This window comes from Scyliorhinus torazame, chromosome 9, assembly GCF_047496885.1.
Source record: "Scyliorhinus torazame isolate Kashiwa2021f chromosome 9, sScyTor2.1, whole genome shotgun sequence".
In the NCBI taxonomy this organism is placed as follows: domain Eukaryota; kingdom Metazoa; phylum Chordata; class Chondrichthyes; order Carcharhiniformes; family Scyliorhinidae; genus Scyliorhinus; species Scyliorhinus torazame.
In genome coordinates this window covers 119,352,152-119,364,246 of record NC_092715.1, presented here as the reverse complement: position 1 = coordinate 119,364,246, position 12,095 = coordinate 119,352,152, and the positions used below count along the sequence as shown (strand labels likewise).

The 12,095-nt window shown below is 47.7% G+C and overlaps 1 protein-coding gene across 7 annotated transcripts in view; it reads right to left on the bottom strand.

Moving 5' to 3' along the window:
• srp19 (signal recognition particle 19) overlaps nt 1-11,664 on the bottom strand; it is a 418,259-nt gene extending 406,595 nt beyond the window's left edge. For 4 of the 7 annotated variants that reach the window (XM_072516450.1, XM_072516439.1, XM_072516444.1 and 1 more), the window contains exon 1: nt 11,480-11,642. Coding sequence is in view for 1 of the 7 variants with exons in the window: in XM_072516445.1 (XP_072372546.1) it covers nt 11,480-11,555 (76 nt within the window). In the remaining 6 variants the exon portion in view is untranslated. Of the gene's footprint in view, nt 1-11,445 lie in introns of all 7 variants that reach the window. The other 3 variants (XM_072516441.1, XM_072516445.1, XM_072516443.1) reach the window with 3 other exon arrangements.
• Nucleotides 11,665-12,095: the final 431 nt, after the last annotated feature.

The window sequence follows — 12,095 nt, the reverse complement described above, 5'->3', positions numbered from 1 at the left end:
GGTGCAGCAGAAAGCCTCTGAAAACGAGGATGAGATCCTGGGCCTGGCGGTGAAAGTGGAGGTGCACGAGGCGCTGCACAAAAAATGGCAGGAGAAGTTCGAGGACCTGGAAAGCAGGTCGAGGAGGAAGAATCTGCGGATTCTGGGTATCGCTGTGGAGGGGTCGGATGTCGGGGCACACGTGGCTACGATGCTGGGCACGCTGATGGACGCAGGAGCCTTCCCGAGGCCCCTGGAGCTGGATGGGGCACACAGAGTCCTGGCAAGGAGGCCGAGGGCGAATGAGCCGCCGAGGGCTGTGGTGGTGAGGTTTCACCGTTTCACCGACAGGGAGTGTGTCCTGAGGTGGGCAAAGAAGGAGCAGAGTAGCAGGTGGGAGAATGCTGAAATCCGCATCTACTAGGACTGGAGTGCAGAGCTGGCCAAGAAGAGGGCAGGATTCAACCGGGCCAAGGCAGTTCTCCATCGAAAGGGGGTGAAGTTTGCGCTGTTGCAGCCAACGTGGCTGTGGGTCACGCATCAGGACCGACACCACTATTTTGATACGCCGGACGAGGCGTGGACCTTCATCCAAAATGAAAAGCTGCACTCGAATTATTGGTTTGTGGCAGGTTATGGGGATGCTGGGGAGTGGGAAGGGGCAATTTCATTTGATGTGTGTGCTTTCTGGGTATGTGTATTGATTTGGGGGGGGCTCTTCCCTGCGTTTGAAGGGGGGGAGTGGGGGCCGGAGGTCCTGGGTCTATGGGGATCGGGGAGAGGCTGCAGGAGAAAGGAGCTGCACCACAGGGGGCGGGGCCAGCCCAGGCAGGGAACGCGGGCTTTTTCCCGTGCAAAAGGGGGGGGAGGGGGGGGTGTTGCCCGACACGGGGGGCAGTACCGGATGGGAGCTCGCACTGGTTTGTAGGGGGAGTGGGGGGGGGGGGGGGGGGGGGGGTGACTTCGAGGGGGAATTCAATCGGGGGATCGTCGGCAGAGGCGGGAGCTGCCGGGGTCAGCAGGAGTCAGCTAACTTACGGGAGTGCAATGGGGGGGCGCAGGGGGGCTAGGCAATTGCCTGGCTGGGGGGGGGGGGGGTTCTGGGTTGCTGCTGTACTGACTGATGGGGAGCTGGAGGTAAGAGGGAGAGTCGGGGCGGGGAGCCCCCGTCTGGGGGGCTGGAGAGTGCGGGAGGCGTGGGCACGTGGCTGGCCTAAGAAAGGAGATGGCTAGTCGGGGGGGTGTGTGTGGGGGGGGGGGGGGGGGGGGGGGGGTAAGATACGCGGAATCCCCCGAGGAGGGGCTGCTGAAGGAGCACCTGAGCCTCCGAACGGAGTTTGATTTGCTGACTACGGGGAAAGCTGAGGCCCAGTGGAGGAAGGTGCAGGGGGCAGCGTACGAGTATGGGGAGAAGGCGAGTTGGATGCTGGCGCATCAGCTATGTAGGAAGGAGGCGGCTAGGGAAATTGGAGGAATCAGGGACAGAGGGGGGGAAAGACGGTGCGGAGCTCAGCCAAAATTAATGAGATCTTTAGGGATTTCTACGGAAACCTGTACAAGTCAGAACCGAGGGGGGAGGGAGAAGAGAGAGAGAGAGAGAGAGAGAGAGAGAGAGAGAGAGAGAGAGAGAGAGAGAGAGAGAAGATGTGGCGGTTCCAGGGCCAATTGAGGTCTTACAACACCAGGTTAAAGTCCAACAGGTGTGTTTCAAATCACTAGCTTTCGGAGCACTGCTCCTTCCTTTCTTTCCGGTGTTAAGGATTGTAAACTCCAACAAGTCATGGGTAATGACATCCCTCCAGGTCACTCTCTACCTTCACATATTTCTGATCCCACCCTTTGCCACTTTTAGCGACGCCCTCAGGGCTTCCGCCCTCTGATGCCAAATGACTTTAGAAAGGACTCAGCTACATCCCCTTATCTTAAATGGGTTCAGCATAACATTGAACTCTTCTTCTGTTCCATTCACCTCCACAGGCCCTTCCACCTGTCGCCAATAATCTTCCTATGGCTGGGCACCCTCCCGGTGGCCTCTTGCCTGCTCTTTATCTTTTAATTATCACACTGGCAACTCTCATCAACCATCTGAATTTTGTCTGCTTCCCTTGCTCATGCTAACTCATGTCCCTCTGAACTTGCGGCACTCCATTATCTTAGGTAGGCATTGTTATAAAACCTGCTGACAAGGGTGGCACTGTTGTCGTTTGGTGAGTACCAACTCTGATGCTTCCTTGCCCCTACCACCCCCTAGACCAGTCATTTTCAAACTCAGGGTCGCGACACGCGGGCGGATGTCGGAAGGGTCACGAAGCAATCGGTCGCAGCGATCCCGATCGCGGGAAGAAGTGCCCAAGGGCTGCAACTAGCTTTCAAGAATGCCGGCCGCGACTAGCTGTCAAGAATGTCGGCCGTCCCGTGCATGTGTGCCCCCTCAGCTGGATGTAGCAGTGCACAGGCCCAGAGCCCAGCAAGGCAGACCGCCTCCTCAGTACGTCAGCACACTGTCACAGGAGCAGATTTTTTGTTTTGTTTTGTTTAAATCGATGGAGAGAGCAGAGCTGTGTGAAGACCGAAGATGGCTCTTTTGGGACAAAGAGAGGGCCAGGGACACAAACTGGCCAGTATCTCACAACTGAATCTGCAAGAGAGAGTTCCGCAAGAGAGTCCACGGCAGGACAAAGCAGTGCTGGTGTGAGCTCCAGGACCTCTGATGAACAACCCATACAGAAATGTAACATTGAATGACAAAGCAAGTGAGATGGTGAGGACCAAGCACGCTCACCTGTCACACTGAAGGTAAGCGAAAATGGTGGGTTGCAAAGCTCAGCTGGCGTGGGCCACGAAGCTTGAATGGGTCTCCGGGAAAAAAGTTTGAAAACTCTGCCGTAAAGTGCGGGGCCCCAATCTCAAATTTATAGGCGTGATCTTGCTATACATAAAGGTGTTTGGTGTACCTCTTGATATCATGCATATTTGGCCTTATCCTCTTTCCCCCTCCCCCCCCAATATTCTGATTGATCCGGCCTATAAATAGAGACGTTAGTTCTTAAGAACCATTGTTCTGAATTTACCCTGTCTTTCTTTACTCTTAACATCTGCAGAAATGTTTGTTCTGTACTGTACCAGTTGTGCTTTGAAAAATTAATGTTTTCTGTAAAAAGAATTATATAACTAATAAAAAAAATTAAAAACCTTCCTTTGCTTGGTTGAACATGTTCTCTCATTGAAATATTTCTCCTTTAACTCCTTCAAATAAAAGATGTCGCTATAGTTACCCTTATGCGTCCTAGATGCTCATGATTTTTTGTAGGATATGTCGAATATTTGTTGTTCCAGTCCTACTCTCAACTCTTTCTGGTACATTGATGACTGTACTGGTGCCATGCCCTGCTCTTGCCCCAATTGGAAAATGTCATCAACTTTACTTCCAATTTCCATCTTTCTCTCAGTTTTACATGGTTCATATCTGATTCTTACTTACCTTGACTTGTGTCTCCATTTATGGTGATATGCTATCTAGTAATATTCATTATAAGCCCACTGATTTCCACCCCTCCCTCAACCATACTTCCTCACTATAAGGACTCCAGGACTCCATTCTATTCTCCCAATTCCTTGGTCACCGTTCTGATAATGCAACCTTCCACAGCAGTGCTTCTGAGATACCCTTTTGTTTCTTCAACCAAGGAATCCACACCACTATGGTTGACAGGACCTTCAACCCTGTCCGCCAGTGTCCACACTTTTGCTGCCACTCCTTCTGCTCCCTCCCAGAACCATAAGAGCATTTCCCTTGCTCTCCACCCCACTAGACTCCATATTCAATGAATCATGTTCTGCTATTTCTGCCAGGTTCAGCATGATGCTACCACCAAACACATTCTCCTCCCCTTTCAGCATTCTGGTAAATCTCCTCTGCACCCGCTCCAAAGCCTCCACGTCCTTCCTATAATGCGGTGACCAGAACTGTACGCAATACTCCAAATGCGGCCGTACCAGAGTTCTGTACAGCTGCAACATGACCTCCCGACTCCGGAACTCAATCCCTCTACCAATAAAGGCCAACACTCCATATGCCTTCTTCACAACCCTATCAACCTGGGTGGCAACTTTCAGGGATCTATGTACATGGACACCTAGATCCCTCTGCTCATCCACACTTTCAAGAACTTTACCATTAGCCAAATATTCCGCATTCCTGTTATTCCTTCCAAAGTGAATCACCTCACACTTCTCTACATTAAACTCCATTTGCCACCTCTCGGCCCAGCTCTGCAGCTTATCTATATCCCTCTGTAATCTGCTACATCCTTCCACACTATCGACAATACCACCGACTTTAGTATCGTCTGCAAATTTACTCACCCACCCTTCTGCGCCTTCCTCTAGGTCATTGATAAAAATGACAAACAGCAACGGCCCCAGAACAGATCCTTGTGGTACTCCACTTGTGACTGTACTCCATTCTGAACATTTCCCATCAACCACCACCCTCTGTCTTCTTTCAGCTAGCCAATTTCTGATCCACATCTCTAAATCACCCTCAATCCCCAGCCTCCGTATTTTTTGCAATAGCCTACCGTGGGGAACCTTATCAAACGCTTTGCTGAAATCCATATACACCACATCAACTGCTCTACCCTCGTCTACCTGTTCAGTCACCTTCTCAAAGAACTCAATAAGGTTTGTGAGGCATGACCTACCCTTCACAAAGCCATGCTGACTATCCCTGATCATATTATTCCTATCTAGATGATTATAAATCTTGTCTCTTATAATCCCCTCCAAGACTTTACCCACTACAGACGTGAGGCTCACCGGCCTATAGTTGCCGGGGTTGTCTCTGCTCCCCTTTTTGAACAAAGGGACCACATTTGCTGTCCTCCAGTCCTCTGGCACTATTCCTGTAGCCAATGATGACATAAAAATCAAAGCCAAAGGTCCAGCAATCTCTTCCCTGGCCTCCCATAGAATCCTAGGATAAATCCCATCAGGTCCCGGGGACTTATCTATTTTCAGCCTGTCCAGAATTGCCAACACCTCTTCCCTACGTACCTCAATGCCATCTACTCTATTAGCCTGGGGCTCAGCATTCTCCTCCACAACATTATCTTTTTCCTGAGTGAATACTGACGAAAAATATTCATTTAGTATCTCGCCTATCTCTTCAGACTCCACACACAATTTCCCATCCCTGTCCTTGACTGGTCCTACTCTTTCCCTAGTCATTCGCTTATTCCTGACATACCTATAGAAAGCTTTTGGGTTTTCCTTGATCCTTCCTGCCAAATACTTCTCATGTCCCCTACTTGCTCGTCTTAGCTCTCTCTTTAGATCCTTCCTCGCTACCTTGTAACTATCCATCGCCCCAACCGAAACTTCACACATACTTATCAAGAACACGCAGTAGCTGATCCTTGAACAAGCCCCACTTATCCAGTGTGCCCAACACTTGCAGCCTACTTCTCCACCTTATCCCCCCCAAGTCACGTCTAATGGCATCATAATTGCCCTTCCCCCAACTATAACTCTTGCCCTGCGGTGTATACTTATCCCTTTCCATCATTAACGTAAACGTCACCGAATTGTGGTCACTGTCCCCAAAGTGCTCTCCTACCTCCAAATCCAACACCTGGCCTGGTTCATTACCCAAAACCAAATCCAACGTGGCCTCGCCTCTTATTGGCCTGTCAACATATTGTTTCAGGAAACCCCCCTGCACACACTGTACAAAAAACGACCCATCTATTGTACTCAAACTATATCTTTTCCAGTCAATATTTGGAAAGTTAAAATCTCCCATAATAACTACCCTGTTACTATCGCTCATATCCAGAATCATCTTCGCCATCCTTTCCTCTACATCCCTAGAACTATTAGGAGGCCTATAAAAAACTCCCAACAGGGTGACCTCTCCTTTCCTGTTTCTAACTTCAGCCCATACTACCTCGGCAGAAGAGTCCCCATCTAGCATCCTCTCCGCCACCGTAATACTGCTCTTGACTAGCAGCGCCACACCTCCCCCTCTTTTGCCTCCTTCTCTGAGCTTACTAAAACACCTAAACCCCGGAACCTGCAACATCCATTCCTGTCCCTGCTCTATCCATGTCTCCGAAATGGCCACAACATCGAAGTCCCAGGTACCAACCCACGCTGCCAGTTCCCCTACCTTGTTTCGTATACTCCTGGCATTGAAGTAGACACACTTCAAACCACCTACCTGAACACTGGCCCCCTCCTGCGATGTCAAATCTGTGCTCCTGACCTCTATACTCTCATTCTCCATTACCCTAAAACTACAATCCAGGTTCCCATGCCCCTGCTGCATTAGTTTAAACCCCCCCAAAGAGCACTAACAAATCTCCCCCCCAGGATATTTGTGCCCCTCAGGTTCAGATGTAGACCATCCTGTCTGTAGAGGTCCCACCTTCCCCAGAAAGAGCCCCAGTTATCCAAAAATCTGAATCCCTCCCGCCTGCACCATCCCTGTAGCCACGTGTTTAAATGCTCTCTCTCCTTATTCCTCATCTCACTATCACGTGGCACGGGCAACAACCCAGAGATAACAACTCTGTTTGTTCTAGTTCTGAGCTTCCATCCTAGCTCCCTGAATGCCTGCCTGACATCCTTGTCCCCTTTCCTACCTATGTCGTTGGTGCCAATGTGGACCACGACTTGGGGCTGCTCCCCCTCCCCCCTAAGGACCCGGAAAACACGATCCGAGACATCACGTACCCTTGCACCTGGGAGGCAACATACCAAACTTGAGTCTCTCACGCTCCCACAAAATCTCCTATCTGTGCCCCTGACTATAGAGTCCCCAATTACTAATGCTCTGCTCCTCTCCCCCCTTCCCTTCTGAGCAACAGGGACAGACTCCGTGCCAGAGGCCCGTACCCCATGGCTTACCCCTGGTAAGTCCCCCCCCCCCCCCCCCCCCCACAAGTATCCAAAGCGGTATACTTGTTTCTCAGGGGTACGACCGCAGGGGATCCCTGCACTGACTGTTTTTTCCCCGTCCCTCTTATAGTTACCCACCTATCTCCAATCTTTGGTGTAACTAATTCCCTGAAGCTGCTATCTATGACCCCTTCTGCCTCCCGAATGATCCGAAGTTCTTCCAACTCCAGCTCCAGTTCCCTAACTCGATCTTGGAGGAGCTGGAGATGGCAGCACTTCCTGCAGGTAAAATCAGCAGGGACACTAACTGCATCCCTCACCTCAAACATCCTGCAGGAGGAACATTAATTGGAAAATAAATAATTGGATACTCTAAATTTATTTTAAAAAAGCACAGTATATTTCCTTCCCTAAAGGATATTAGTGAACAAAAAGGATTTTATGACAACCCGGTAGTTTCATGGTCTAGAATACACAAACTACCTTTTTATTCCAGATTAATGGAATTTAAATTCCATCAGCTTCCATAATCAGATCTGAACTCATTTCTCTACAGCATTAGGCCATGCCTCTAGTTTACTTGTCCAATAGCATTACCACCACACTGCTGTACCCATACTTCAAAATACTTAAATCTGGCAGCCATAACAATAAAATGTAGAACGAAAATGTGTGCCTTTGTCCAATATCTTTAGATCCAGGGCAGCTACTTCATTAAAGACATGTGCCAAAGGAAGACTTCGAATTGGACATGGCGGCATCCTTCAATACTTTTTCCTGATTTTGCACACCTCATTAATATCTTCCATTAGTAGCAAATGCTCCAACTATATTTGCATCTTTTAGTAGCATTTTCAACCACTGACAAGAAGGGTGAGTAAATTATCTATGCAACTTTAAGTTCATTTGCCTTTGATCTCTGATGACCAGGTGTGATTAATATTTCATAGATTTAATAGAATTTACAGTGCAGAAGGAGGCCATTCGGCCCATCGAGTCTGCGCCGGCTCTTTGAAAGAGCACCCTACCCAAGTCCACACCTCCACCCTATCCCCATAACCCAGTAACCCCACCCAACACTAAGGGCAATTTTGGACACTAAGGGCAATTTATCATGGCCACTCCACCTAACCTGCACATCTTTGGACTGTGGGAAGAAACCAGATCACCCGGAGAAAACCCACGCACACACGGGGAGAATGTGCAGACTCCGCACAGACAGTGACCCAAGCCGGGAATCGAACGAGGGACCCTGAAGCTGTGAAGCAATTGTGCTAACCACTATGCTACCGTGCTGCCCTGTCTAATATCAGATTTTGTGAAGGAGACACAGCAATGTCCTGATAAAGTAAACGACAGATCAACAGTCATTCCAAAAATAACTATCTTATCATGCTCCACATCAAGCTACATTTATGCCTTTTTCTAGGTATCTCACTAGAGACTAAATCAGTACTTTCAAAATAGCTTACTTCAGCTATTTAACATGGAATTACAACTCTGTTCAGTGACTTCCAGGTGTTATCACCAAATCCAAAGCAAGTAGTCCTTTACAATTGCTTAGCTTTGTGTCAATCCTCACTAGTTAGTGAGGACGCTGCCTCTTCACTCCAAGCCGTTCATCACAAAATGATGCTTTGCATCACACCTGAAGTTTACATATTAACTGTTTCTTGGGTTTCAATAACCCACTTTTGCTATTTCCTCTGTTTTCTGCTGTAATGCCCATATCTGCTAAAGTAGCCTTTCACCCTCATTATGTCTTTAATCCTTCCATCAGATGATTCCCTGCATCTGATATCTTGACTATTCCAAAATTTGGCAATCATTAAGATATCTATATGTGTGTCACCTCAGAGGTATCTCCTTTGCTCCACAAAGACTGAGGGAAATGACTGTTTTCCCAATAGTGTTTTCAAGGCATTAGATCCAACTGACCACAGAATCCCTACAGTGCAGAAAGAGGCCATTTGGCCCATTGAGTCTGCACCAACCCTCTGAAAGAGTACCCTAAACTGGGCCCATCCCCCCACCCTATCCCTCTAACCCCACCTAACCTTTGGACTCAAAGTGGCAATTTAGCATGGCCAATCCACCTAACCTGCACCTCTGTGCGAGGAAACCAGAGCACCCGGAGGAAATCCACGCAGTCATGGAGAGAATGTGCAAACTCCACACAGACAGTCATGCATGGTCGGAATTGAACCGGATCCCTGCTAACCACTGTACCACCAGTTAGAACAAGGTGCCTGTCCATTTGTGACGCCTTAGCACCAATCCAGGCCTCCCAAAATTAAACTGTCATCCTGATTTGGAACATGTTAAAGTCCATGATATGTTCTTTGATGGAATGACTCACCACCTGCTTTCTGAAATCTATCAAATTCTCATTATAGAATCAGATAATTTACAGTACAGACAGAGGCCATTCTGCCCATCAAGTCTGCACCAGCCCCCGGAAGGAGCACCCTACTTAAATCCACGCCTCCAGCCTATCCCCGTAACTCTACCTAATCTTTTGGATACTAAGCGGCAATTTAGCAAGGCCAATTCACCTAACCTGCACATCTTTCGACAGTGGGAGGAAACTGGAGCACCCGGAGGAAACACATGCAGACACGGGGAGAATGTGCAGACTCCACACACTAAGTGACCCAAGACGGGAATGAAACCCGGGTCCCTGGTGCTGTTAAGCAACAGTGGTAACCATGTGCTACCGTGCCACCCTTAACCGGCACGGTAATCATACCTCATTTAACGGATCAACTTGCTTATATATTTCAACCTATTAGAAGTTAAGAAAGTTTAAACCTTCATTACTATCCAACTGGCAGGCAACCATCTCACAAAATATTCTGACTTTACTTCTTGTAGGAAACGAAAACACTTACAATCGTGCAGAAGGATGCCATTTGGTCCATCGAGTCTGCACTGGCCCTTGTTCCGATAGAGCAGCCTACTTAGGCCCAATCCACTGCTCCTATCCCCGTAACCCTGCCTAACCTTTGGGTAATATTAGCATGGCCAATTCACCTTACCTGCACATCTTTGGACTGTGGGAGGAAATTGGAGCATGCAAAGGAAACCCACGCAGACATGGGGAGAAAGTTCAAACTCCACAATCACCCAAGGTCGGATTCAAACCCAGGTCCCTGGCACCGTGAGGCAGCAGTGATAACCACTGTGCCACCCTTGAGAGAGTCGGAACCGACATATCCACCGTGCCACCCTCGAGTCAGAACCCACATATCCACCATGCCACCCTTGAGAGTCACACCCACATATCCACCATGCCATCCTTGAGAGTCACACCCACATATTCAATTAATTCTTCTACTGGTCATATGGTTCAGACTCCAAAAATACCAGAAACCAATCATACCCCAACATTTAAATTTGATTTCTGCCATTTTCCCCATTGACCACTAGAATTTCAACTTTTTGCCTGAAAGATGTTTCTTAGTTTCCAACCTTCACCTTTAGGCAACCGTCCTCTATGACCATGTTCTATTCTGGAGAGTTAGATGACAGGCAGAAGCGGAGCCTCATCTTTACACACTTTTAAACTATTATTTAAAGAAACACTTATGACAAATATGCATCTTCAAAATTTGCTCCGACATATAGCGCAAGTAAATCTGCAGTTAATGTCCCTCACCCACAAAATATTTAATTACAATACAATTTAAAATTTTAATGATTTAGCACAGCTCAATGTAGATTGACACTTGAAAAATACAATAGGTGCATATTGTTTAATTGTACTTTTACATTAAAAACAGAAAATTTGAAACACTCAAGGTCTGGCAGCATCTGTGGAGTGAGAAACAAAGCTAACGTTTGAGTTGATGGCCTTGTGATGAAAGGGCATTGATCTGAAATATTAATTGTTTCTCCCTTCAAATCTGCCAATCTTGCTAAGTATTTCCAAAATGTTTTTGTTTCAGATTTCTAGCAACCTCCGCACGTATGTTGATTTTGTATTAATTTTCCATTCGGCACCTTTACATCAAAACAGTCCGAATTCAACTGAACCTTAAACATGTTTCACTGTTTCAAAATATTGTTGACATAACAGAAAAAATAGAAAATAAAATATAACTTTCTTTGTTACACATGAACGTGATGCATATAATTAATCTTACTCCTTTGCCAGGTGACATAGTTTAAAAAGTAAACGATTAGATCGGTTTCAAAACTGAAATAAAAACTACATGAGACAGTCAAGCAGTTACCTGCCCATTTTAAAACGCGGATCGTTCAAATCAAAAGAGAATTAAAAGTTGTATTTTTGAAAACGTTAACACTATCACTGACTCCAGTTTAAAAGCTCATTTGAAAATTGATCAATTCTAAAATACTTGGTTGAAACCTAAACCTCAGGATCGTATATTAATTTGTTTTAGTGAAATGTTTACTTGATGCAGGAGTCCCACTATTCCTCTATAACGCTGGCCCTGAATCCAGATCCAGACCAAGCCCCGTTCTCACTTCAGTGAGTTCCAGCCCCGCTCCGCCAGAATCACAATAAACACCGAGCAGCTGCAATCGCACCAAGATCCCCACCGTATGCGGCCCAGCCGCAGATGCACAGACACACCTTCTGCTGTTCCACCGATTATCCCTCGAAAGCACCACAAGCTGAGGATACCCCTTCTCCATGCGGTAAATAACATTACACGGCCTTACTCTGGCATTCCCTTTCTTCTCGGTTCCTCTTTCATTCTCTACCCTCCTGCGCCATGTTGGTTCAAACCGTTTCTTCTCGTTACGGACAGGGGGCGCACAACTGCGCATGCGCGGTGATGCTCCGCCGCCGGGAACATTGGGATACCCAGGTTCTCCTGCGAAGTGAGCGTCATTGCGCTGGGAAGGCACGCGTATGTGCGCGCGGAGGGGCGGGGGAGAGCGCGCGCGGGAGAGCGCGCGCGGAGGGGCGGGGCGCGCGCGGAGGGAGGAGGAGTGCGCGCGCGTCCCAACTTCGACCATGAATATATGATCCAATTCAAATATGGATCCTTTTTTTGTGAGCTCTACTACTTAATTACCTGGACTAACACAAAGCCTTTTAGATCAGAGACATTACCATACGTTTTATTAGTGATTTTGCCTTAATTATCTTGGCAAGAGATGACCACCCGCGGGGAAAGGATTATTTCGACATTCCTCGTGTTCAACTGTACTATCCCCTTATCCTTCTGAAATGGGAAATTCAG